This window comes from Lates calcarifer, linkage group LG7_1, assembly GCF_001640805.2.
Source record: "Lates calcarifer isolate ASB-BC8 linkage group LG7_1, TLL_Latcal_v3, whole genome shotgun sequence".
NCBI classification, from domain to species: Eukaryota; Metazoa; Chordata; class Actinopteri; family Centropomidae; genus Lates; species Lates calcarifer.
Window position 1 is genome coordinate 22,280,247 of NC_066839.1, and position 25,987 is coordinate 22,306,233.

At 40.3% G+C, this 25,987-nt stretch overlaps 2 protein-coding genes across 4 annotated transcripts in view; one reads left to right on the forward strand and one right to left on the reverse strand.

The window, feature by feature from the left end:
• Positions 1-582: 582 nt before the first annotated feature.
• Positions 583-12,857, reverse strand: amd1 (adenosylmethionine decarboxylase 1). Its single transcript, XM_018699719.2, has 9 exons — positions 12,521-12,857; positions 7,623-7,709; positions 6,654-6,780; positions 6,421-6,523; positions 5,961-6,003; positions 5,410-5,554; positions 4,035-4,127; positions 3,803-3,958; positions 583-3,697 (listed from the first exon to the last, which is right to left on the reverse strand). The coding sequence occupies exons 1-9, from the start codon at positions 12,631-12,633 to the stop codon at positions 3,554-3,556; spliced, it is 1,011 nt and encodes a 336-aa protein (XP_018555235.1). The 5' UTR covers positions 12,634-12,857; the 3' UTR covers positions 583-3,553.
• A 960-nt stretch (positions 12,858-13,817) lies between these two features.
• Positions 13,818-25,987, forward strand: part of cdk19 (cyclin-dependent kinase 19) — a 44,043-nt gene continuing 31,873 nt past the window's right edge. For 2 of the 3 annotated variants that reach the window (XM_018699715.2, XM_018699717.2), the window contains exons 1-2: positions 13,818-14,083; positions 19,697-19,772. In XM_018699715.2, the coding sequence (XP_018555231.1) occupies positions 13,956-14,083; positions 19,697-19,772 (204 nt within the window). In that variant the 5' untranslated portion in view covers positions 13,818-13,955. The remainder of the gene's footprint in view (positions 14,084-19,696; positions 19,773-25,987) is intronic. The other variant, XM_018699718.2, reaches the window with a different exon arrangement.

The window sequence follows — 25,987 nt, forward strand, 5'->3', positions numbered from 1 at the left end:
AATGCTACATACATATTGATGCACACGGTATTAGCAATCTAATGAGAATATAAAATTCTATCACTCATTGAAGAAGGTTGTTCGGCATCAGATTTAAGGCCGTGTCACACTGCTCATGGCAGGGAGGGTCTAATGAAAGACTGGTTCAGGATTGCTTGGCTTCTACTGCTTTGATTCTGCTTGTTCTTTTTTCCATGTCTCTCCACCTCCTTCACCTTTCTGGAGGAGACACTTCAGTCACTGCAGTAACCCTGTTACAGCCAATCATTACACTGTTGTCTGATCACATTCTGATACATATGTGGGTTCGGCCTGCCTTCTAGCCACGTGGTTCATTGTATGTGAATGAATGGAATGAGTCATCATCAGTCTTATGACTTTTACTGTGTATTATTTAAACTGTTTAGACTTTGTATGAGTGTTCTCATGCATTTTAGCAGATGCAATGTTTGTTATTTGACATATTGGTTGACTGCAGCAGTGTTAGTCATATGGTGCTGTAATCGCAGGCTCCTTTGTTTGTGTTTTGTGTTTAACACTTTAAAACTTTCACACAAAAAAAAAAAAAAAAAAAGCAGAGTGTTTGCACAGATAAGTATCTTTTTTATTTAAGCACCAAGCTCGTAGCACAGATATATTTAGCACATCTTGACCATCCAGAGAACAGCAAAAGAAAGAATTAGAACAGCAAAGTTTCTCCTTCAGTACATCCTGCAACTGCACCCGCTCTCACCCGGAGGGGGGCTTTTACTTTCCCTTCCTCTGCAATTTTTCATGAGTTACAAAAGGAAAGTCAAAGAACTAACCCCCCCCCAAAAAACCCCCCTTCATGATTGAAAAGGTCACGCCTTAAACTGGTTTTGAACACTGGTTCTACAACAAAAACATCGGGACAAAAAAGGGGAAGAAGAAAAAAATAAAACGAGATTGGTCCGCAGCAAAAATACAAAATATTTTTTTGTATAAAATTCTATTACCGTACAACTGCAAAAATGCATTTTGAGTTCACAGTATAAAAATAAAACAAAGTTGCAATGATCCACACCAACAAGGCTAAAATGTACTTAATCCAAGAACAGTTAGCATTAAACTGCTACAGTATTTTTGAACAGTGCTAGTTTAAATTTTTCAGAAGACTACAGCTGTGTCACATCACCTGAGTCATCTGACAGTAAGTTGAGTAGTTCATATAAGAGCAGAGATTGGTCCTCAGGAGAGGATGAAACCACTCCAAAAAGTCACAAAAGACAAACGAGATAGAAACTTTTCTGAATGCCATCTCTTACGTGAAGCCTTCCAACTGGTATGTCAAGTGCCTTAGGTGATCAGTGCAGTTGTGGGTGTTGATGCAATGTCATAGGAACAGAATGTACTGCACTGCAGTGCTGAAAGCAGGTTATGACTACCACCATGTCTTTCCACAGTTCAAAATTCAAACTGCATTCTCTGGCAGGAGAAGCATCATGAACACCACTCAGTGGAATGGCAGGCAGAGAAGACAAACCTTGGACATCTGACATTAAGTAATTAATAAGAAACCTAACCTGCTTTCAGCACTTGCACACAACTTGAAATAAGATTAATTACAAGTTAACCCATCCCCATCAGGAGAAAAAAAAAAAAAAAAGAAAAAAAGATACCCCACCTATCCAAAACACATCAGGATGCGGCAGTTCCAACTACATTTTCAGCTGGTAAAACAAGAGGAAGGTGAAGCACACAGACCTATTGACAAAAAAGGAGGAAGAGAAGGCGCTAACGCTACACTGTCAAGCAACACGGCACTAGCAGTCACATGCACCATAGTGTCACAGGATTCTCCCCCCTCGATCAACAAAGGGCACTGATCCAAACAAAAAGAAAAAAAAAACTGCTAGGGGAGTCACATTTCTGACCAATTCACTGCAAAAGATGTCTGGACACAATAATTTTAATAAAATGGCAGTTTATGCAGCAGTTACATGTGGAATGATCCGGGATCACCCTGGCATGCTCAGAGTAGTGGGCCTCTATTGTGCGTGTTCAGATTTCTGTATGGGGCGGAAAGAGACAGAGAGAGGATGGATATTATGTGGGAAAAAGAAAAATGCTTTGCTGGGCAACTGAGCAAAAAGTGTCCGATTCATTATTTCCCATTCACATGGGGTGTGGGCATAGCCGAGAGGACCTACTCCCGTTATGTCACGGTTCTGGGGCCAGCTGACAGTCTGGCTCTGGCAGGGGTAGACCTGCTGCGAGCTGGACAATGGCTGGTGAGCAGAGGGCATTGTGAGTGCTATGGGCACGTGGGGGGGGGGGGCTGGGTCAGTGTGGGTTGGGGGGCAGGAGGGTGCGGGTGTGCTCTCCTGGAGTCATACATTCAGCTCAAACCTGGTCCAGGCTTTTCTCTAAAGACATGTACATTCGAAAGAGTGGTGGACAGGGCACTTCACATCAACTGTGCAACATTCAGTTGGAATATTTTTACATTGGAAAATCAGAGTACGGAATATGACTGGGGAGGGGTTGAAGACCCAGAAGCTTCTTACAGATACAGTACACTGTAAAACAGAAGCCCAGGTGCAAAGTGTACATACTGAATGTCTCAAATGATACATTAATTCATATACACACACAATTTCCAGGCATACAACTTTAAAAGTTTGTCTGTCTGGGTAAACACAAGGACTATATGATTGTCCAGGCGGAGGAGCAAAATGAATGAATGAATGAACGCAGGTGTTGGGAACTAATTTGAGCATTGCTTCAATGCCCAGCAAAGCAGAAATCTTTTGTTCTAGAGCAGTTAACATCAACCAAAGAGCACACCGACGAGTCAACCGCAAACCCTTTATCCAACAGTGTGACATCAAACAGCAAATATGGCATTCATTTTCAAAGTAACTCAAATAGGTTTTAGAGATTTGACAATGATAAGAATGGCCGAGCGTACCGTGACATACTTTCAATAAGACTTGAGACAAAAGGTTGGTATTATTTTTGAGTAAGAAGGTTTTTAAAGTGCACTCACTAATTGATAGTGATTAATTAATACCAATTGTCACATATGAAGGCAAACCAGTTGGGATGAATTTGAAATTTTTACAGATAAACTGATTAGAGCTCATAAAGAGGCAGACTGATCTGAGCATGTCAGGGCCCTGGCCTAGTGCGGGCGGAAACCTTGTCTGTGGGGGATGAGGGGGGAGACCTGCAGGAAAGGACCATTGTACTGGGCACAGGTGGACAGCCTCAAACAGAGCGTGTTTAATTCCTCTACATGCACTTCAAGATCACAGCAAGAGTGAGCTAGAATATCAAAACAGAGAAAAGAGCTTTCATGCAAGAGATCTAAGTCACAGGTACAACAATGCAAACAACTCAAACTGGAGGTTAAACTGGGGCTTGCAACTGTGTCACCACCAGGAGATTCTGAATGATGACGGAAGCAGAAGGTGAGGAGGAGGGATGAGGGGAAGGACAACAAGCTCTCTACTGGGGGGTATGGCTGGCTATGGGGGGGTAGCCCCAGGTGGCCGCCTTTCTTTTTACGCCTCTTCTTCATCCTCAACCCTCAGCTCTGCTGGTTCTGCTGGCGGTTCTTAGCGTAACTTGTGAAGACAAAATTGTAATCGTTGAATTGAGCCAGCTGGCGGTCGAGACGTTTGTAGCCCTCAAGTTTCTGGGCAGAGGAAAAGACACTGCGACATTTGGAGCTCTGCAGGGGCAAATGGGGGGGGGGGGGGTGAGAGAGAAGAGAATTTACTCAGTGACACTTCTAATTTCAATCACAGCAAGTAAAAATAAGTTTGTGTATACATACCTGGTTGACAAAAAGGGTAGTCACAAATTTTCCTGGCTTGAACACCTCCACCACCTTCCTAACCAAATCATCATACGAAGTCTGGGAGAGGTTGGTTTCGAAGCTGACATAGGAGAACTCCGGCTCAGGGGTGATGTGGATGGTCCAGTAAGTTCCCTAGATAAGCAGAGCCACGTTATAGAGATATGCAAGTAGCACAACCTAGCAATGAGAGGAAGGATGAGACACTCACGTCAGTCTTCATTCCATTCATTGAGTATCCACAAGGGTTGAACATTGTGGCATCGATCACAGAACCTGGTATCAGGTCACGAATTCCACTCATCTGCAAAAAGATGAAGAAAACTGTCAGCATCAGTCCACGCTCTATACCTGTTCATGGCAAAGTACTAGCTCTGTCAAAGTCTCTCTCTAAACTTGTTGCTATAACAATACTGAAGGGTTTATAGTGCATTCAGAAAGTATTCAGACCCCTTCACTTTTTTTCACGTTACGTTGCAGCCTTGTGCTAAAATTAGGCACAAGGCTGTAAATCTACACTCAATACCCCATAATGACAATCCTAAAACGGACTGAGTTTTTAACATCTCAAAGAGGTTTCTACGGCTTTGATTGGAGTCCTCTTGCAGTAAATCCAATTGTTTGGACATTGTTTGGATTTGACATCTGACGATGAATATCAGGGCAAAAACCAAGCCATGAGGTCGAAGGAACTGTCTGCAGAGCTCAGAGACAGGACTCGGTTGAGGCACGGATCTGGGGAAGGTTACAAATATTTTCTGCTGCACTAAAGGTTCCCAAAAGCACAGTGGCCTCCATAATTCTTAAATGGAAGAAGTGTGTAACAACCAGTGATCTTCCTAGAGCTGGCCATCTAGCCAAACTGAACAATCAGGGCCTTGGTAACAGAGGTGACCCGGATTCTGACGGTGATGATGATCTCTGAATATCAGCCAGAGTGACCATCAGGCTCGGTTACCAAGGCCCTTTTCACCCTGATTGCTCAGTTTGGCCAGACAGCCAGCTCTAGAAGAATCCTGATGGTTACACACTTCTTCCATCTAAAAATGACAGAGGCCACTGTGCTCTTGGGAACTTTCAGTGCAGCAGAAATGTTTTGTAGCCTTCCCCTTTCACACAATTCTGAGGTCTGCATACAGTTCCTTTGACCTCATGGCTTTGTTTTTGTTCCTGATATGCATTGTCAACTGTGAGACCTTATATAGACAGGTGTATGCCTTTCCAAATCAGTTGAATTTACCACAGGTAGACTCCAATGAAGGTGTACAAACATCTCAAAGATGATCAAGAGAAATGGAAGGAACCTGAGATAAAATTTGTGTCATAGCAAAGGGTCTGAATACTTACAATGTGATATTTCAGCTTTTCATTATTTTTTTTAAACATTTATAAAAATCTGTTTTTGCTTTGTTATCATGGAGTGTTGAGTGTAGATTGATGAGGGAAAAAATATATTTGATTTCAACATGAGGCTGCAACATCACAAAATGTGAAAAAGGTGAAGGGGTCTGAATACTTTCTGAATGCACTGTGTGAGAGCTAATGACAGTTAAGCCAAATAAACACACATGTTGACATCCACTTACACGAGTGACATCACTTGCAGAAACACCATCTTTCATATAGAACTGGTCCATAATGGCTGGATCAAGGTCGCTCATCAGAACTTCCAGTGTCTGATCTGCATGCTTGTTTTCCCAGTACTCCGGTAAGTCCAGGGTAAACAGATACCTGTGGGTGATACACAGTAAATGGTTATTTATGTCCATGCCCATATACAGGGCATAAACTCAGTTAATAATACCAAGACTGTAGAAGAGGCTCTGAGCAAGCTTTCATTTTAAATAAATGCTAAGAACAGATGTGACCTTTTTACCTCCATCTCATGATCGTACTAGATGCAGCAATTACTGAAATTCTGCAATAACACAGACCACCTTATCCGTCTTTTCATTTATGTTATTGATTTGACTGTTTATTCAAGGACAAAGAAAGTCAACAACATTCAAGGATACAGATACAGAGAAAATTATTCAGTATTCATTTCTGCAGCACAAATACCCAATGATACTGAAATGGATACTGTGTGGACAATACATCAGGTTTCAACCAGTACAGGATACTGCATGATGCTTACCAGCAGTCAGAGTTCAAACGCCCCATACAGTAGGCTGCACCATCTGGAAGAAGCAGAAAGATAGAGGATTGTTTCAGTCTTTATGGTTACTGTTCATGAAGAACATCATCTCAAATACAAAACTACATGCATCATCTATTGTTTTTCTAGAGGCCAAAGCAATGCCGTCAGCCTTTCTATAAATCACACAACATATGCAATAGAGCAAGTCAACAAGACTCCAATTTCATGGTCATACTGGCAAAGGTATTACAGAGATCAATGAAAACCAGGAAGCATGATAAAGAATAATTTACAAACTGAATGAATTTGACAACTTTGTCAGGACTTCCTAACAGAATAAATTCAAGATATTATCATAATACAATTCTTGATTAAACACAACCTGGAGCAGAAATGGGCAGATGAATAGATTAAACAAGAGAGGAAACATGGGTGACAAAACAGATGTGTTGCATACTTGGGAAAATCTGGCTGAGGAAGTCAACTTCCTCCTGGAAGTTTCGATGAGGGAACTCTTGATGTGTTGGCTTCATAAAGTTCTTGCGGGAGTAGAAGAAATTCTGAAAAACAGGGCCTGATCAGTGCCGTATTCACACATCAGCTACAAATATCCTTGAAACTGCAGAAATCATGATATTTCTACTTTCATTGTTCATGTGTACATATATGCAAATACTTTCTGTGTCCAACCTCGATGGCATCAAAGCCGCAGTACTCCCTGGCGAGTTCCAGCAGAGGCACCAGTGCTTGCAGCAAGAGGGTGGTTCCGCACGTCTTCAAAATGAAACGTCTCTTGGAGACAAACATGCTACTCTCACTGAGGAATTAAGAAAAAAAAAAAACAAAAAAAAAAAACACACACACACACACACACACACACACACACAAGAAGGGCATGAATCTTCTGTGTGCATTCTCTGATAATAGGTTTTGATTTAGAAGAAGTTCAGTATAACTTGTAAGTATGCATATTATTTTAACTTGGCACACAGATGTTTTAATCACATGGCAGAGCAGTATTACAGGGTACTCTTTAGTCTCTTTGAAAAAATGGTATTAAAATGCCTGTAGGTATAAACCCCAGCAAACTGATACCAAAGTTTGTTTTAAGAAATAATAAAATATTTGTTCACACTAATTCACTCTGGCTACACATCATTTGTAGTATATTGATTGTAGTCTGTGTTAGACTGTGGCAGAGGGGGAAAATGAACTAAATAAATAAACCCTATCACATGAGTGAGGCTGTTTCGACTGTGGAAACTTCTTGGTTGCTATGACAAAATTATTTTTACCTGCTAGATTTTTCATTTTAAAATTAGCACAGGAGAATGCACCTTACAGCTTTCAGTTGTTGATAACTGTGGTCTCAGCAGGCTCCAGTTTTATACCAACCCACCATCAACCCTTTAAATATAGCTGAAGCAGGGTTTGAATCTTCAATCTTTTACACTTGGTACATCCACCTTTGGGCATAATGTATACAAGACTATGCAGCATGTAATGTATGTGCCCATAGGTCTCTTGTCTCATCACCTGAGACAGTGACTGAACTGTAAATGACAAGCGGCTTACGGATGACCGCTGTCTAATCCTGCCTGCCTTCTAATCAGTAGGAGAACAGAAGAGACATCATGTAAGTAAAGAGCTAGCACTCACCTGAGTATATAAGCTTCCTGCTTGTCAGTCTTTGTCACACTTATGATCAAACAATGCACATTCTCCAAAAGTTTGTCCCACTCAAACCTAGAAGAAAAATGAAACGGGCAACATTTACTATTTGGGCATTCATTTGTATTTTTAAAAGACCTTGTTGCCATGTGGAAGTGAATCCCACTACAGGAAAGAAAAAGTCAAATTCATATTTACACTGGAAAGTTTAAATTTGTTGTTGCAGAGTTGTTATGACCTATGTTTTTTCATAGGTAAAGCACACACTCCTCTGTAGTAATGCCTGACTCATAAGAGAGAGGGATTCAGTTCTGAAATTATTTTGCTAAAGGAAAGATCAGCAAACAAACAAGCAAAAATCTCAAATGGATATAGAACAGACCTTTCTGTGGTTTGTCAACTGATCGGGGTTATGATACACTACTGCAGTTTGAAGTTGCCCCCCACCCCTGCCACTGCCACTGAAAGACAGCTGCAGTTGCGTTACATTACACCCATGGAAGGGCAGCCTGGGCCCATTCAGAGCATCCAGTAGGAAGCATAGCACAGCCTGGGCCAGTAGAGAAAGAGCACGAGGAGCCCAATGCTCAATGGGGAATTTTCCAGCAGCCAATGTTGGATATTTCACCCCCTGAGAGATGGACAGGGTTACATGAATCAACAGCCTTTTCTGGGGAAGAACGAGAAATGTAACCCACTGGATTACCTAGACTTTCAGGAGTGGTCCTCTAACTGGCAGTAATGGGTGTGGTCAGAAAGAAGGTGTGAACAACAGTAGATCAGTTACTGGCTAATAAATTAAATCATATAGGATTCCAATCAGCATTTAAAAGCACATTTTTAATATGCACAGAAAAACCTGATGAATTTTTTATACCTAGTAAAGTGGAAACCTTGGAATATCACTAGAACAAATGTATCTGGCAAGTCTTGCTATAATTCACTCTTACATGCCTCCACATCACAAAGAAACAATAGCCAAAAAAATGTAAAATAAATTTAAACTTCTAGTGGCTGTGGGTAACCAGGTGGCCTAGGATAGTTTAGGTACATGCCAGTAACCAAACCCCCCCAGTTCAAGTCTTCGGGCAAGTCATCAGACACCCTTGTTGCATGCCAACCCTGCTCCATTCGCTACAACAACCAAACTCTGCAGGGGACATGCATGTGACTCAGGAGGCAAAATGAAAAGTAACAAATGCTATCTTAAAGATAGGAAGCACCAATGAAAGGGGTTTGATTTCCAAGAGCCCCGAATACACAGTAATTCATGTGAAGACAAAGCTGACTTTTTTTTAAAGAATAGCAAACAATTGCTATTGCCAGTCGATCTACAGCAGTTGCTGACTGTAGATCGACATCTGATGACATCTTTCCTGAGTACAAACTTGCCTCTGGTTAGTTGATTTTGGCCTTAGTGTGTGTGCTTTTTATCATCATGATGTGCTTTACAAGACTAACTACCCAACCTTTGAGAACACTTCACACAGAGGAGTAGAAGACTAAACAATGTGTCAGGATTACAAGATTTCTTAAATAAACTGCAACATTGACAGTGTTCAACACCACAATCCACACAACCTCTATGTTATGGGTATTTGCTTCCCACATAGAATGACATAATACCATGCTGCAGGCTCAAAGCCAACAAGCTGGCTTTATAGTCATACGTGATCTTACTTCTTGACAATGGCCACCATAATGAGAAATCAGGAAAATGAATTTGTGTCTTTAGAATTTCTGAAAAGGGATATAAACTGAAATGCATCAACAGCTTTTATTTTCTGCTCCTGTTTGTGACAAAAGTAAACCATGTAGCCTCTTTTCTTTCTTTACTATCTTACAGCTGGCTACAAGGTGTAATTAAAAAGTTCAGGGACTATTTCTAACACAAGGAGCGTGTCACAGTAATGTGTATGCAGCAGGTGCAAACAATCATTTTCGAGAGAATCCAATGTGATTCACTGAAGGTACTTGACGTGCTTACAGAATGGGACAGGGAGCATTCGTGTCAGGTGACTACTTTAAACTAGGTACAGCTTTTGCTTGTTATAGGTGCAGTACAATGAGTGAATTAAGCAAAAGACCGTGCCAAACTGATGGCTGTTACAGACTCCTCAAACATTTGACCTTTACTGGTGAAAATGTGTTTACATGATACAAATGCACCTGTGAAAACCTGACGAAGCTTAAACCTTGGTACACTGAAATCCTTGCCCTCATTATCCATTTTATCTGAACTGAAATAATACAGGGGCTGACTCAGTGTAACAGGGTTAAGCACTGCAGGTATGCCTAATCCACTTAGAATAAAATTCACCTTTTTGTTAGAAACACAGAATGACTTCAGTACTATTACAACATGCCAGCTTCCCAGGTGCATACCAGAGGGACAGTGTTACTGGAGACCTGGGTCAGCTCCCATTTCAGTGTGAAACACACACCAGAGGCTATTTCTGGTAGCTCAGCAGGATCAGATTTTCCTCAAAGACAGTGTGGACTCCAGGGAAAGACCAGATCAGGCCACTAAATACGGTAACAGAGTTTATCCGTCCCCAGGAGACAAGGATACATGGCTAGCCAAGATGACATGGATTCCTGGTATTTTGGTTACATTGGACAACAAACTAAAAAGAACTAGTGACAAAAAATAAATCATAAGACTGAATAATTCCCAAGTGATGATAACTACAAAACAAATTTGGCTGCCAAGCTGTGCAGACAAGAAGACCAGATCTTGAAGTGTGTAGATGTGATAACACGGACTGGCCTTCAAAGACTAGGTGTTTGATAATCACTCGTAGAAAAATGTAAGCTGCCATTGAGCCTTGAGGTGGGGACAAGCAGGAGCAATGTGAGTGAGCTCCACATTTGTGAATCAGATGTCCTTGTGGACTTATTTGGACATTGGCTGAGGTCCAGCAAGCCTGATTCACTGACAGTATCCCTCTGAGCTGTTAATCTATCCGCTGGCTGTAAATTAATGCCAGTCCTCAATCACAGAAGTGGCCACACACATTTCTTAATCTGACCTCAGTGATCTGGGAAATGACCAAAAAGTAGCTCATAGCACAAGAAGGTTTAGCCTTGAATCTTGCCACAGGCTATTCACCCAGTGATACACTGCTGTAATACTGCAATAACTGGTAGAGCAGTGGCAAGCAGTTTCAAAAGGCTGAACCTGATGCAATTTGGACTAAACAGAGACGGTTTAAACCTAGGAGAGACAATGTGTTACAGGGGTGATGATTTCTAACCAGTTGTCTTTGTGAATCATTACTCTATGAAGACCTATTACACATTCAGTTGGTCAACTCTCACACTGAAGAATCAAGACCAGTCCTTGCCAAACTACCCCAGTGGACACTTTACTGAGCACCACACAGTGACAAGGCTCACCTAAATCATTCAATTCATTAATTCATGACTAACTTTGTTCTACTTGGTACAAACTCCTCAGTGCTTATGGCCTACTACCAAGTGGATTTCGTGGTGTTGAACAAAGCTGAAGGTCAACAGCCTTTGTGTCCATTCACATCCATTTCTTAGAATGTCCTATGACCCAGACACACTTTTCTTCAAATGCGACCAAGTGCCTCTAATCAAATCACACTAGGGGAGGCAGTCTAACCAATCAGAGGAACTGGGAGGGGAGTGTCTGCATGGCTGGAAACGTGACCAGAGCAACGACTACGGACAAGTTTAGTCGAAGCAGCAGCTCTAGGGGCTGCCGTGGAGTGAATAACTGCATGCGGGGTGAGAGAAATTTCAAGACTAAAGGAGAACCTCTCAGTCAGCTATGACATCTCATCCCAAGACACTCCCTGGCGACTCAGTCTCTCGTAATAGTCATGTAAATTCTATTCCATGCCACCAAAGCCGCTACAACCATTCGCTTAATTACAAAACAAATTTCATCTGGTTATGGACGCTGCTCTTTCAGTGATCTGCGACTTGCACGTGTACGCGCCCATGTTCGTATGTGTCGCTGCAGCCGAGGCAACACGCGGTGAGGACGAGCGACCACATGCTTGACATCTTCAGGCCCCCTAGTTGTTGAATGACGCAGAAAAAAATATCCTCCTCATTTACAACAAAACAAGAAACACACAACACCATCTTATCAAATCCCGTTTGACTTCGTAAAACAAACAGTTAAGTATATTTAACATATTGATGCAATTCATTCAAACGACGTCCCAAAACCAATAAAACATGTGCGCACCGATAGGAGTCAAAAAAAAAAAAAAAAAAAGAATAGAAAAGAAAAGGATCAAGCCCGCCTAATGTTAGCATCAAAGTGAGCTTACACATCACACTAACTAATCGTAAGGCTAATTCTAATGGTGCAACAGACCTTTAAAGTAATACGACGTGCTAGAAAACAGCATGAGACAGCTGAATATTGAAATATTTTGTCCCATGAACAAGCTAGAGTTAGCTAGCTATACACGGGTTGCTACCTTGCTGTCAAGACGTGTTTTAAACATAACCACTGATATATCGCTTACATTGACAAGTGAGGAATCATAATAATATACCAAAATTTTAATTACCACAAATTTCCAGGGTGAAGAATGAATGACTCAGCTAGGAAGTGCCACTGTTAAGGGGGAGGTGGCCATTTTCGACCGACTGTGTCAGCTTACTAGTAGTGTGCTCTGGTGTCAGAATACGATTCCACTCCTAGTTAGCTATCCAAGGACGAACTACTGATTATAGAGATTAAACTGCCTCTAGAAAACAAGATTTTAATCACATTTAACTGGTAAATGTCACGAATGAACTGAGGGAAGGAAGCAGTGTATGTGGCCGGCGTTTCCGCCAACGTTTCCATATGCTTTCGAAGGCTATCATGGCAGCTGAGACATTCAAATGACACAAACCTTGGGATGGTACGGAGGTCCCCGGTTCCTTTAGTCTCATCCTGTCGAGAGAACCACACCTCCAACAGCTTCTCGGTCCCCTCGAAGAAATGTGCACCGTTATCTTCCATCATGAGACAACAGACACCCAACAAAAAATATTAAACGTCGGTTGTAACGTTTACAGCTTAATGAATCCTTCCTCGATCAGGTATAATTTATTGAGGTACAGTCCTTTAAGCAATCCAGGTGTTGATTTTCTTGAGTTACCGTCTTCCCTTTTACAGAGAATACCGTTAGCGAGTGCTAGCTAATATCGCCGGCCATACTGTGTAAAGCACTGAATGGTGATGGCGCGGTGGTTTTATCTGCTAGCCATAGTTACGTCAGTCTTGCGCTCAGCTAATCCATTCACCAGACTCTAGCTTGTGACACTCGATTGGTCCAAGTACCTATCAATCATCGCGAAACCGGGGTTTCCTTTCGTTACGTTTTTTTTGACAGCCTACACGTAGCTTGTTACGGCTCTGTACAAAGTTAATATATTACAATGGCCTAAATTACATTTTATATGGTTATTATAATAATGTCACAGTACGTGATTTTATTTTGAGCTCCTATTTGAAAATATGGGACTAATTTATTAATCTGTTGTATAAATACTGTATTTTAAAGCTCCAATATTTCTGTCACCTCTGACATATGCCTTGCCTCTGTTCATGGATTGATTACATGTCAGGATATTCCCACCATACATTATAGCATGACCGTAATACATAAATTAATTATTGATACCTCATGCTGACATCAACACATACACAAAATTTGACCCTACATTATGTGTGCGAATGACACCAGCATAGGTAACAAAGTTATATTTAAAAAGCCGTCATCATCATCAAATGACGGTGCCAAGAGGGCTGCTACCATTAGGGTGTGTCTTTTTAAATCTTCTCTGGCAATAAAAGACAACAACATTTGTAGACAAACCTTAATTTATATATATCTGTGAGGACTTGATGTGTTATTGAATACTATGAAAGTACTGGTATTAGCAGTCCGGGTATTTTTAAACAAAAACACAGACAAAATGTATATACTTTGAATGAACATCTCTGTAGACTATGAAATCCAAACCACCGGTGCCATTCCGTTTTTGAAAAGCGTTCATGAGTACGCAAAGTGCAACAAACCGCAGCGAGAAACGCGGGTTGTAGTTTTTTACATCTCGACTTTCAAACTGGCAAACCGCGGCGGCTGCTCAAAAGAACTACCCTACCCAGTGAGCCCTGCGCGCCAATTAGAAACGTCAACGAGCCAGTGAACATTAAGCGGAGCAGACCAAAATCCCAAACAAGGAAATGGTGGGGGAATAAAACGACCAGATTATTTAATTAATGCATGTAATAATTAATATTTTATTTTATTGTAAATTAAGGCGTATTTATGGGTTAAAATGGATTACGACTTCAAAACAAAGCTGGCGGCCGAGAGAGAGAGAGTAGAAGATCTGTTCGAATATGAAGGTTGCAAAGTGGGTCGAGGCACCTACGGGCACGTTTATAAAGCTAAGCGCAAAGACGGGTAAGATAACCGTGAACGTTATTGTTTATACTGACATTAAACTGACGACAGGGTGCATTTTCTCAACAAACAACTCGGTTGTGTGTTGAATCGGGCGTTAGATTTTAGTCTTCCCGAAGCGTTAACCCGTGTTTCTGTGTTTTTGTTTTCATGTAACGCAGTCACTCACTCACCAACGGTCGCCACCCCCCTCCCCCCAACTCCCACCTCCCACCCCCAAAACAACACGCTAAAGCTGCGGTGCTATTTATGTTTTGACAAGTCTCTTCTCCACGATGGCAATGACGATTGTTTGCTCTTAATGCACTTAAACACGCTGGTGGGTATTGCTATCGTCATTTCAAACGATAGTGACATTTCAGCGCCTTTTCGTGGACAAGCTGCTCCCCCATTTTTTAACACTCTGCACTGCCAAACTTTTGTTTCGACTCACATTTGATAGTTATCTCTTTCCAATTTGCCCTCAATTCTGTCGCTGACAAGCATATTAAAGTACAATGCATGTGTGACAAGTGTCTATAATTTAATTTCCCTGAGGGAGTCATCCCAAAGGGATCAATAAAGTCAAGTCTTTAGTCTCAGCAACGGGAAGTCGGACAGATATGTTCTCAGGTTTCTGTTCTGATCAGTGTCACCATTTATTGCTAAAACCGCAAATTCCCAGTTCACAGCAGTACTTAGTGCAATTTTCTTTTAGTATATGTGAAAATTGTATGATTGCAGAAAGATTAATCACTGACCTGACTGACCTCTTGGAAAGGAAATTGAACATAAGGAGTGCTTTTACCAGGGACTAGTGCACAATAAATGGCTTTCTTTTCTCTCTTTCATGTTATAAATTGTATAGGCTTATTTTTTTAAAAATCTGTTGGTCAAGCAATGTCACACATTTGCAGTAGTTACTGACTGTACACTCAAGATTTTGATGCTTACTGTATTATGGCTTTTTAAAAAAAATAGAAATTAGGTACAACTAGATGTGATGGTTTAAAATGAAATGCTCTTTTTTATTAACTATTATAAAATTGTAATTATACATTTAGTCACTGTTGTCATAAACATGCAGTGATTATTGTTATTATTGAGATAAGCAGTGTGAGTGTTATTGTTCCAGAACAATATAATCCAAATTTGCACAATCCTAAAAGACAGTTACAGGGATCAGGTAAGGGCAGCATGTGACAGATGACCAGATGTGACCAATGCAGATAAATTGCTGTTTCTTCATCACCATTATTGAAAAAATTGTAATAATACAATAATAATAATAAGTTCATTTTAAAACCTTCTCAAACAATATAATTCAAACTTGCACAATCCTGAGAGGGTATCAGCTAGAAGTGACAAATGATCAGATCAACATGAAATACTCTTTCTTAGTCAGGTGTTGTAAAATTGAAATAATGCGGTTAGTCACTACCTAAAACAATATCATTAAAAAATGTCAGAGTGACTGAGTATCAGCCAGATGTGACTGATGAGGAGGTTACTACAGTGTCATGTTACATAGAATACTACGCAAGGTAACAAAGAGAACTGGTATTTGATAAGGACTCAGTATTAGCCAAAAGTCTGTGTTTGGGTTTTTGTATCAGGACAGAAAAAGTGGGATCAATGCAGCCATAAATTTGTGGTTTGCATGTGTCATGTTTTTGTTGTTTACATTAACCAACATGACTCAACATTGACTCACTGAGCTTTAAAGCTGATTCAAGGCTACAGACAGTGACTATTGTATTCATCTACAACACTGGATAATAGAGATGTGTTGTCACAGACAGGTTCTGGGCAGTCATCTCTGCAGCAATAATAGCTGTGAGCTTGTTTAATGTTGCAACAGGATAACATCCTGAAAGGTGTTAAAGATTGATGTAGCTTACCTAAGGGTTTTCTCAAGAATTCTTCTGCAAATGCACAAACTTGTCCTCTTTTTTTTTTTTTTTTTACTTCACCATTATTGTTTCATGCAAGTGTTGCAAAACCTCTTGGCTACTGTATTCAGCTACAGTAACTAAGAGATGTAGCAGTGATTTACTCACTTTGTCATGCTTTGCCTCCAGGATACTGTATGTTGGTAATCTGCTATAGCGCGGTGCAGTGACTGTAATATGACATGTCTCTCTCAGTTCTAACTGACTTAAACAGAGTGCAGCCACCACTGATGTTATTAGTTACACCAGTGTTATCCTGTCATTACAAGTCAGACTGTCTGCTGTGGCAGGTGTACGGTATTCAAGTAAGCCAAGCAGTGTAGCATCAACAGAGTTGGTATTTCAGCTAAAAAAATCCATCAAAAGTTGTGCTTGCTTAATTTAACCACCTGAAAGCACTGGGCAGATGCTTTTTTGTAAAGCTCTTCACAATGAAATACCTGAAAAGCTGGAAAAGAAAAATTGGGTTTACTCCAGAAATAAAAATCTGACTTCACAAAAACACCAATTTCACAAAAAATTATTTTTTTTAACTTTTCAAAGCCATGACCTTAACAGCTAAATTGCTTCTTGTTAATACTGTGACACAACACTACAGCTTGTAATATGTGATATTGTGGTTGTTTCTGTCCTCAGAAAAATGAACTACACAAAGAGAATCTGGAGAGTTGCTGCTGTCAGCCTGCCCTATAGCCTGGATTGTATTCCATAGGCTGTAGGCAAAGGCCCCCGGGATGGAGGGCACATATTTCTAGTGAAGTTACCATGTAAGGCTTATTTGGGTGAAAACTGAAAGGTAGATAACTACTTTGTCTCCAGTGCATAAAAATCTGGAGATGAATAATTGCAATTTCCCCCAGAATGATCTTAAATAGCACCCATTTTGTTTTAATGTTAGCTGGCTTCACACCTATAGCTTAATAAATATGTAACTTTTACAAGTTTATCCTGACTCAGAGGAAGTATGTCCCTGACAAGGTGTGAAGATGTATTGTTAGTGTTTTAATTAGATGGACTCTCTTCATGTGTATACAATCTGGAATTGTGCCTATATGAGCTCCAACTTGCATCTCTGTCCTGCAGACGTGGGTGTGCCATATTCAACTACTACTTTGTGTATCTGTTGCACTTCTATCAGGAGAGTTGTTATCCTCTAAAAGATAGGCTGGCTAAGTGTTGAAAAACTCTCAGTGGGTCACAATGAATGCATTGATAGAGATACCAGCACTTGTGGTTAATATGTCAAATCACACAAAATGTGAGTGCTCTGCATTAAAATGCAACATTCACACTGCTGAATGAATGGCATGTCTTGAATGGCAAAAATCTAAAAAAAATTTAGTCACTTTCAGTTCAGTTCTTAGAATTTTTGCCATATGCAGTCAAGTTAGGTCTACTATGGGTGTACTCTGATCATTTTACCCAAACTTAGGTTGTCTATGACTGTTCAGTTCCAAAGCAAAGTTTGATTGGACATTTGCAGTGCTGCTTGTTGGTGGTTTTTAAGCATAGGTTTATGATCCTGGCATTGCGTATTGCACATCAAGGACCAGTCACCAGTAGATCCACAGACCAGTCTTCCAAATTTTGAGAGAGACATGCTGGGACTGTGCACAAACCACAATGACGTAACTGCTTAGGCCTGCACTTACATTGCAGACTCACACTAACCAATACAAATGCTACCTCAAGGGCACTAACCAACCAAGCTGACATTTGCCCACCAAATGTTGTTTGGCTGTGTGTGGCTGACCATCATCTTTAGATTTTATGATGTCTTGTACTGTTGGATCTGTTGTTGTTTTGACATGTTAGTACTTATATTATGGTTACACATAGATGTCGGAGGAGAGGACTAGAGCTAGCCTCCCTGCCAGCAAAGCCACAGGTGGCAGATAGCGTGTGTAAAATGATAATAATTTGCTGTGACTTTCGGATGTTTAGGGTCTATGACACTCAGCAACTTTCAATGCTTGTCTGAGCTTTTCCTGCACTTAATGGTGAGTTGTCCACCTGTCTCCTGTGGAGCTCTTCTCTCCTGTGTGCGGCAGTATACGCAGAGACGCACATAGGGGTCCCGTTGGCGGGGGCAAGCACACACTACAAAACATACATGTATATCAGTGATCAGCCATTGTCATTGACTGTAGTCTTTGCAATGTGTAAATGTAACTTTTAGCAGAGAATGTGAGACAACACAGCCATCAGTCTTAAGTAGTTTTGTTAGGTTGGCTTGGTGTGCCAGTACCGTGAGAGTGCAGGCCAAGACCCAGTTGCAGAGATCCTTTCTATTTAACTGCCCCTTTCTTCAAAATACCTTGAGGACTATATGGAGTAACTGTTATTCAACTGGAAAACACAGGTGGCATGTCTTGGTATGTCTTACTGAGGAAGAAGCCTAGAAATTACAAACACATGTCCTTCTCGTCATTTTCTGTGCTTTTCTCATCATGCTTTTCTCTGCTTCTGTGTAGCAGAGTAGTGGATACATTTTAATTATGTGAATTTGACTAAAAATTACATGAGGAAATTTTGTTAAAATTAAATGTTATGCACTGTTTTGAGCATCTGTGCAACTCTTAGTATTAGACATGTGTGCCTGAGAGCCTTGACCATCTCCGAGGCCAATTAATCTGAAGTGGATTTGATCTTAGAACCATAAGAGCTTGTTTGATCTGTGCTGGCTGCTAACTGAATGAAGATGTTATTGGATGCTGTCCATAGACTATGTTTGCATTTTAATTGTGCCATTTTGCACTGTTTTAAATAGAATCTGTTTTCTCTAAGCCTTCATTTTCTCCATAGCTCTGTGCTCAGGCTGGATTTCATACACCACAACACTGCTTATCTTAAACTAGAATGGCACTCAGTAGAGGATATACCTCTGCCAAGGCCAAACCACCCATAACATGTCTGTCTAACTCTTATAATAGAAAATACAAGGAAGTGATAAATAACAATCCTTGATCCACCCCTTAAGCCATATTCACACCAAAATATAATGGGTTCATTCCTGGCCTGTGCCCCATCCCTCCACCAAGGTTTGTAAAAAGTGGCTCAGTACTCTTTATGTAAATCTGCTCACAAACAAACCAACCAAGAGACACGGGTGAAAACCTAGCTCCTTGGCTGAGGTAATGATCACTATGTATCTGCTGAACGTGCTCAGCCCAGCAGTGTCACATTACACGTACTAGCTAATTTTCACGCACAAATGTGATTCACAAGGGCAAATGACTATCCTGCAAATGGAGGGAAGCAACGACAGAGCACTCCTGCAGGGATCGGATGGCTCGTTGCTGTCACTAATGGAAGGGATTCCTCTGTGGTTGTTGAACCCTTGCAAGCTTTTTCTTGCCTCTTCCTTCACAAACACGTCCTGCTTTAATAATCAAAACCCAAAATGCTAGTTTTTAAGGTTGCAATAAGAACAGAATGGATGGAACATGTGTGCGTTTGTGCTTGTTTCTATCTATTTTATTTATTGTTTCTATTTTACTTATTTATATTCTATTTTAGGAATGATACATTGATAGAATGGTACTTTTAATTTCATTGTACATGTGACAATGACAATAAAGATATTCTGATTCTGATTCTGATGTTGAAAAGGCTGCATAGTTTCATTGGCTAAGAAATTGTGTTGTTATGTTAATCTCATTCTCTCTTTTTATCTCTACAGGAAAGATGAGAAGGAGTATGCACTGAAACAAATAGAGGGCACTGGAATATCAATGTCTGCCTGCAGGGAAATTGCTGTAAGTCACATATTTTTATATTTTTGTCTGTGTGTTCATTTCAAAGGTCAACATTTTGTGAAATATGCTACTTCACACACATCAGCCAACATGTGGTGGGGGCAGCTGTCAGTACGTTTAAGTGTTTCCCCATTGAGAACTGGCATCATTTCTCAGTATAGTGTAGCAGAGTCAGTACTGTGTAGTTTCTTTTCCTCCACAACTGACGACTGTATCAGGTCAATGTATAGATAGATAGTATAGATATGTAGTGTAATTGTGAACCTTTTAAACATAAACATAGTTCAAGCAGAGATATGTCACATAAGAATCTTGTGACAAGATCACAGGCTCAAGGTCAGTGTTGACCTGTAATGTAATGGTGTGTTCCAGTTGTACTCTAGGAATTTTCCGAGTTCCAAGTTGGAAGTTTCAACAGGAATGTCCCCTGAAATCAGAATTCCAACTTGGAAACCCCACCATTCCCAACATAAGAATTCAAGATGGCTGCTATTTGCATCAGTAGCAGTGAGCTCTGCTGTAATTTCACTGTTAATAGCAGTTATGTCGTACTAGTTCCACATTAAGTCAGTCATACACATAGTACTGTTCAGTGCTACGCTGTTTGTATGAGGAACAATATCATGTAGAGCGTTGTTATCAACCATAGACTGTATATATCAACTGGTATTTCTAACAGTGGTTAGCAATGACAATAGCTAGTCCAGGATACGGTTGAAATGGTTCACGTTCATGGCTTAAGGTTTCTTTTTTTTCTCAAACAGTTTTAAGAATGTGAAGTGTTTACATTAAAATCTAATGTTAACAACTAAGGTGTTCTCCAGGTGAAGCGCAGATTTGTTTTGAAGTTGTCTATGCTCTGAAAGAGTGACTATAAAGGCTCTGTGGGTGTCCATGTTTTTCCCATTTCTCAACTCGTAGGTGACGACACTCCCAGTTCCGAGTTCTGACCTTTGATATAAATGGAAAGCACCATATGGCAGTCTTAGTGTTTCTGATCTTATAAGCTGAAAAAAAAATCAAAATGCAAAACTCAGACAGGTTCTCAGAATGCATAGGTCTCTCTAATGTCTTTGTAATGATTTAGCTTTGAACCCAAGAAGCAGACACAGAGACCAAATGTAGATGAATAAGCTGAGTGGTTTTAATGACTTGCATGGGGAAATAGAGAGGGATGCTGGAAGCAGAGTAGCAGGGGGATTGGAGATGGACTTGCTGGTGGTTAAAAGGTGAACAGGAATGGCAGGTGGCAGCTAGCAAACAGTGAGGAAGCAAAGCAGAGGCACAATTACAGGGGCACTCTGGAGCGGGGTTCTTTTACTGTGCAAGCACTGATGAGGAATGAGGGTCAGGTGAGCTGGACGAGCCGTGACAAGCCTCATCTCTCTGCGCAGATCAGATGTTTCAGTCTGCTCCTATATGTCGTCTTTGTCATCAGTCACATGCTTCATACTCGACATGATTTGATCCCTGATTCGTGTCTGGCTGGCCTCTTCGCAGTGGTTTATGGCTGAGGCTGATGAGTGACAGGAAAGCAATGGCACATGATGTCACTGTACATGAAAGATGAAAAACTTGAATAGGCAGAACTAAAGGCTGAGAACTGAAGCGGTAACACAAGGATTTACACAACCAGAATATCTAGTTCTCATGATTTAAATCTGGTTTTAAAACAGATGTCTGTTAAGTGTCTACATGCCTCCAGCATTTGTTTTACATTACTTTACTTATGTCCAAGTGACATTCCTGCTCATCCTCTACACTACCTTTTTGTGTGTTTGACTTTGGCCCTCCTGCAGTTTAGTATTCCTGATAGAGACACCTGATCACCAAAGGCAGTAAGTGTCGTGCCTTAATTTAACTCAGGTTAGAAAGAGTGTCATGACAGAGGGTAAGAACACAGGTAGACCCATTGAGATAAACTGCTGACACGTTTGACATGCATCACGGTGTTGGTCTGAATCGGGTATGACTGGTCAATGGGGTATGACTGGTCATGCACAAACTTCCAGATTGCTTCAAAAACTGGCATCCATTTTGTTTAATTAAAAATTACAATTTTTCAGATTATAAAAAAAGATATTTCAGTGGCATTTTGATGACTGTATTTTCAGTAACAGGGTCTACAGGATCTCTTTGACATACTTCTTCACCAGTGTAGTTACAAAGTAAGACGGTACTGTTAGATGATGACATATAATCCAGTAAATCCACTTTGAGTAATAATCCATGAGTTTGAAGGTCTACCAGATGCAGATGCACTGCAAATCAGTTTATAATACCATCTACCTGGATTAATCTAAACGATTCACTAGTGGCAAAGCAAATTGTCACAGGGTCTAACAGGTCGCTATCCAGGGGAATGCTAGCATTTTCAGTTCCAATAAACACTGCAACATCACCTGTAATGGAATGTACTTGTTGTCCATCCCTGTTAATTTCACATACCCTCGACTGCCTCCAGTCTTAAGCCCAATTCGGAACGCTTGCCACATTCACATTGATGCGTGATTTCATTATCTGCCAGAAGCGTGCTCAGTGCATGCTCTAGAAAAGGAAAATGGATTCTTGTTTCAACGAGAGCATGTGTGAGGAGATCCACTTCTGTCATATTTTTAGAATTCATCTTTAAGGAGGTCAAAGACACACAAATGGTGGTCACTTAATGTCAAGACATTGCAGTCTTTATTTCTATCACAGTATGGCTCTGCAATGTCACAGAACTGACAGTTGTAGTAATATTTTTTGGATCCCCTTATGTGACTACTAATACTGCTAATTTGTTAGGTTTTCATTTGCTGACTTATGACAGCATGACTTTCAACCTCTGCAGTGATAGGTTCTTTTAATCTTGGTTGCTTCTTTTGGTGAATTAACTTTGCCCACCATTGGAATTAAAACTGTAGCCTTAAATTTGAGTCTCAAAATGTCAGTTTCTCTCTCCCTCCATTTTCCTTTCTGACATTCTGTCAATGTCTGCATCTAGGAAGGTGTCAGATTACCTGGTCACCAGTTTCTCCTTCTGGTCCACTGCTTCTCTGCCAAACAGGGTGGAGGGGAGTGAGTCATGGCCTCAAGTTGTTGTTGTAGTAACATGTCGCTAGACACACCCATTACCTGATGGCCTCACATATATTTTTGTGTGAGTAAATAGAGGTGTTGTTGTGGATTCGACTGTAGCATTCATTCACCTTAAGAATAGGCTGGTAGCATTACAGAGTTCTTACATAGTGTCATGTTACTTGCACAAGTAGAAAAGCTCAGTGGTTAAAGCAAGAAATTAGACTTACTGTGTCTTTATAGGTTTGAAAGAACAATCTTTCTAAAGCTTTTGATGATAGCAAAGTTGGCCTGTTTTTGATATTTCCCCTGCAGTCAAACTGAAAATAAGATGAGATGTATTTTGTTCTGGCGTTCGCAGCATTCTTTTCCAGAATAATCAGATCAGACCATGACAGTCTCTTGTGGGGCAAGTAGACAGAGACATCACTGGAGAATTTTTACTTCTGCATTTTTACATGATGAATGCTGACCAATAATTGTTACCTACAACTGTCTGTATTATCAATAGCCTCATGTTTCAGCTCCTTAAAGAGCTGGATTTGAGAAAGAAATCCAGCTCCAGAAAGAAATTGAATTATCTGGCTGATTTAAAAGGGGGAATGAAACTTATGGTATGTGTGTTAAGACCATTTAAAATGTTCTAAAGGATATTTGTGATATTAGTCTGCTGTGTGTAATTCCATTCAATTCAATTGAACAACAGGAATGTGTTCAGTAAATCAGTTCAGTGCCAGAGAGGACATGAGCTAATGCATGTGCTCATAACTGGTCAGCATCATTGGTTGGCACAAATCATTTTATTGGGCACTCAGACCAAAAATGGCAAGGGTTTGTGCAAACTTGTTAATATCAAATGACATCTTACACCCACACAACTGTCCCAGCTACAGTGCGCACAGGAAGAAAGAGTGGATGGACCCCCATTTTATGTTATGCTGTGGTCTATTATGAGAGCACAACACAAGGACAAGAAGCGGAGAGTGAAAATGAATGAAAATGAAAAGTGAGCAATTTATCACTACACACAGTGAGCATTTTTTACAGTCAGTGTAGCTGGAATTCAGAGTAAACCAAAAGCCAGTAAACAAAACCAAGCTACCTTCCTCACAAGAGTTCTGCCTAATCCCTAAATGGACAAAAGAACAACAGAAAAGGACATTTACTACTCTAACTCCCTAAGCTAAACGACACTGGAGAAATTAGTGTCTACAGAAAAATTGCAAATCATCACTGCCCCCACAAAATCTATAAAGGAAATGTTAGCAATAAAGCCAAAGCTAACAATAAGCACTAAGTCCTGTCACAATAATTATGTTATTTACTATAATATGTAGAAATAACCTTGATAAATTCTGTTGACATCAATATTAGCCTGTTGTGTTTACATGTGTATTAGTTTACAGAAGAATGTCACCAACATTTTAGCTGACATGACGACAGAATAAACAGCAGTGCTTTTACTACCATTATAAGACCTCTTGTTTGTGGCAGAGTGTCACTGTGGGTGGGACTCAGGCAGCCCCTCCACCCACACACATACCAGCCACAGTCAACATCAACCATCCAGCATCGTCTTGGAGAACCTCAAGTCATAAAGGATCAGCCAGTCTACATCGTCACTGGAGGTCAACCAATATGTGCTGGAACAGAAAAAGCTCCCATATGCCAGTGTTTTATGCAACACACCAAAATATAATGTAAATAAGGCTGGGACCATAATAGAAGCATGTGTAGGAAGCTATACACACATTTATGTGCATTAGCTTACCACTGTAAATGGGCAGAGTGGAATAGTAAACTGTATTTACTGTGGATTGTTGATGTTTAGCTGATACTTACTTACTTACCAGCTTATTAAGGTCAGTATCAACCAATACACCAGTATTGATCCAAAGAATTGCATTGGTACATCCCTATTTGTAGAGCCATTAGTTTGAAGGCTTATTGGATGCCACTGTGCAGCAGTTTATAATACTAGGATTGTGATGCATTTTTTCAAACAGTGCTGATGTCAGTCTGAGTATGTCCTCAGTTATGTTGGATAAACTGAAAAAGAGACAGCTTACCATTTTAGTGGTGAAAAAAATATTTTTATTTGTTATGAAGTCTGCTTTAGATATCACTTCTGTTTTTCTTGTATTTCTAAGATGACAGAAGGCCGACCTTGTCATAGCAGCAAAGTGATAGCAGAAGTTTAGTGTGGAGAGGATTGCTTTTGGTGATGTCTTCACTCTTTTCCAGGTATGGCTCTAAAGCTGTGTCAAGAAGATAAGTGTATTCATGGTAAATGCCTCTAAAACTGTGCAGGACATGCAACTCTATGTGCCCGCATTCTTTACCTGTATAAATCTGAAGAATGTATGCAGAAGCGAGCCCCTCCCACTTATTTCTCACAGAGAAAACCTTACCAACCTTACAACCACCAGACATTGGGTCTTGCTTAAAAATCTTCTAGATTTGCCCAGTAGAACAAAGGAGTCTTTGTTCCTCCCAAACCACCACCTCACTTTGTTTAGAAAACTGTTTAGCAAATTGAGCAAGTTGAGGCAGCAGGGTGGGGGGGATGTTGGTTTGGCTGCAGTGTGTTTCTGGTTTTACCGAATTTCGATGTTAGCATTCATATACTCATTAATGATTAGTCAGTGGTCAATAAATCATTTTTAATCAATATAGGTCACCTACATTGGCAGGGTTTGTTGCTCTGATTGATTGTTGTTTTGATTGGACACCAAAATATATATTATTCAGACCAAATAGGAAAAACTAGTAAGTGATGAAATGACATCTATTTGTAGTGGTCGTAGTGTTAACTCTGCCTCTGAAACAGGGCTCATTTTCTATTGGATTTTATTCCTCTGGGAAGTCTTTGTTGTCACTACATGTTCAAAATATCTCCATTTTAATGATTATAGTGATTATCTGTAACAGGCATAAATTGAGGTTTCAGTTAACAAGACAAGTTAAGGTGAATCATTTTACTTTTACAAGTTGATGTTTAGTTTTTTGTTCATCCTCTTCACGTGGAGTTCAGAAGCAGGGGCCTCCAGCATTCACAGTATTGTTCTTCAAATCTATTATTATTTTTCTGTACCTTTTTCAGCCCCTAACTAGTCCTTTATGCTTTATGCTACAGACACCATTCAGGTATCAAA

Coding starts and splice junctions, on each gene's coding strand:
- amd1 (XM_018699719.2), bottom strand. CDS start 12,633: ATGATGGAAGATAACGGTGCACATTTCTTCGAGGGGACCGAGAAGCTG. Junction 7,710..12,520: donor GACCTCCGTACCATCCCAAG/GTTTGTGTCATT, acceptor TTTTTCTTCTAG/GTTTGAGTGGGACAAACTTT. Junction 3,959..4,034: donor TGAATGGAATGAAGACTGAC/GTGAGTGTCTCA, acceptor CTGCTTATCTAG/GGAACTTACTGGACCATCCA.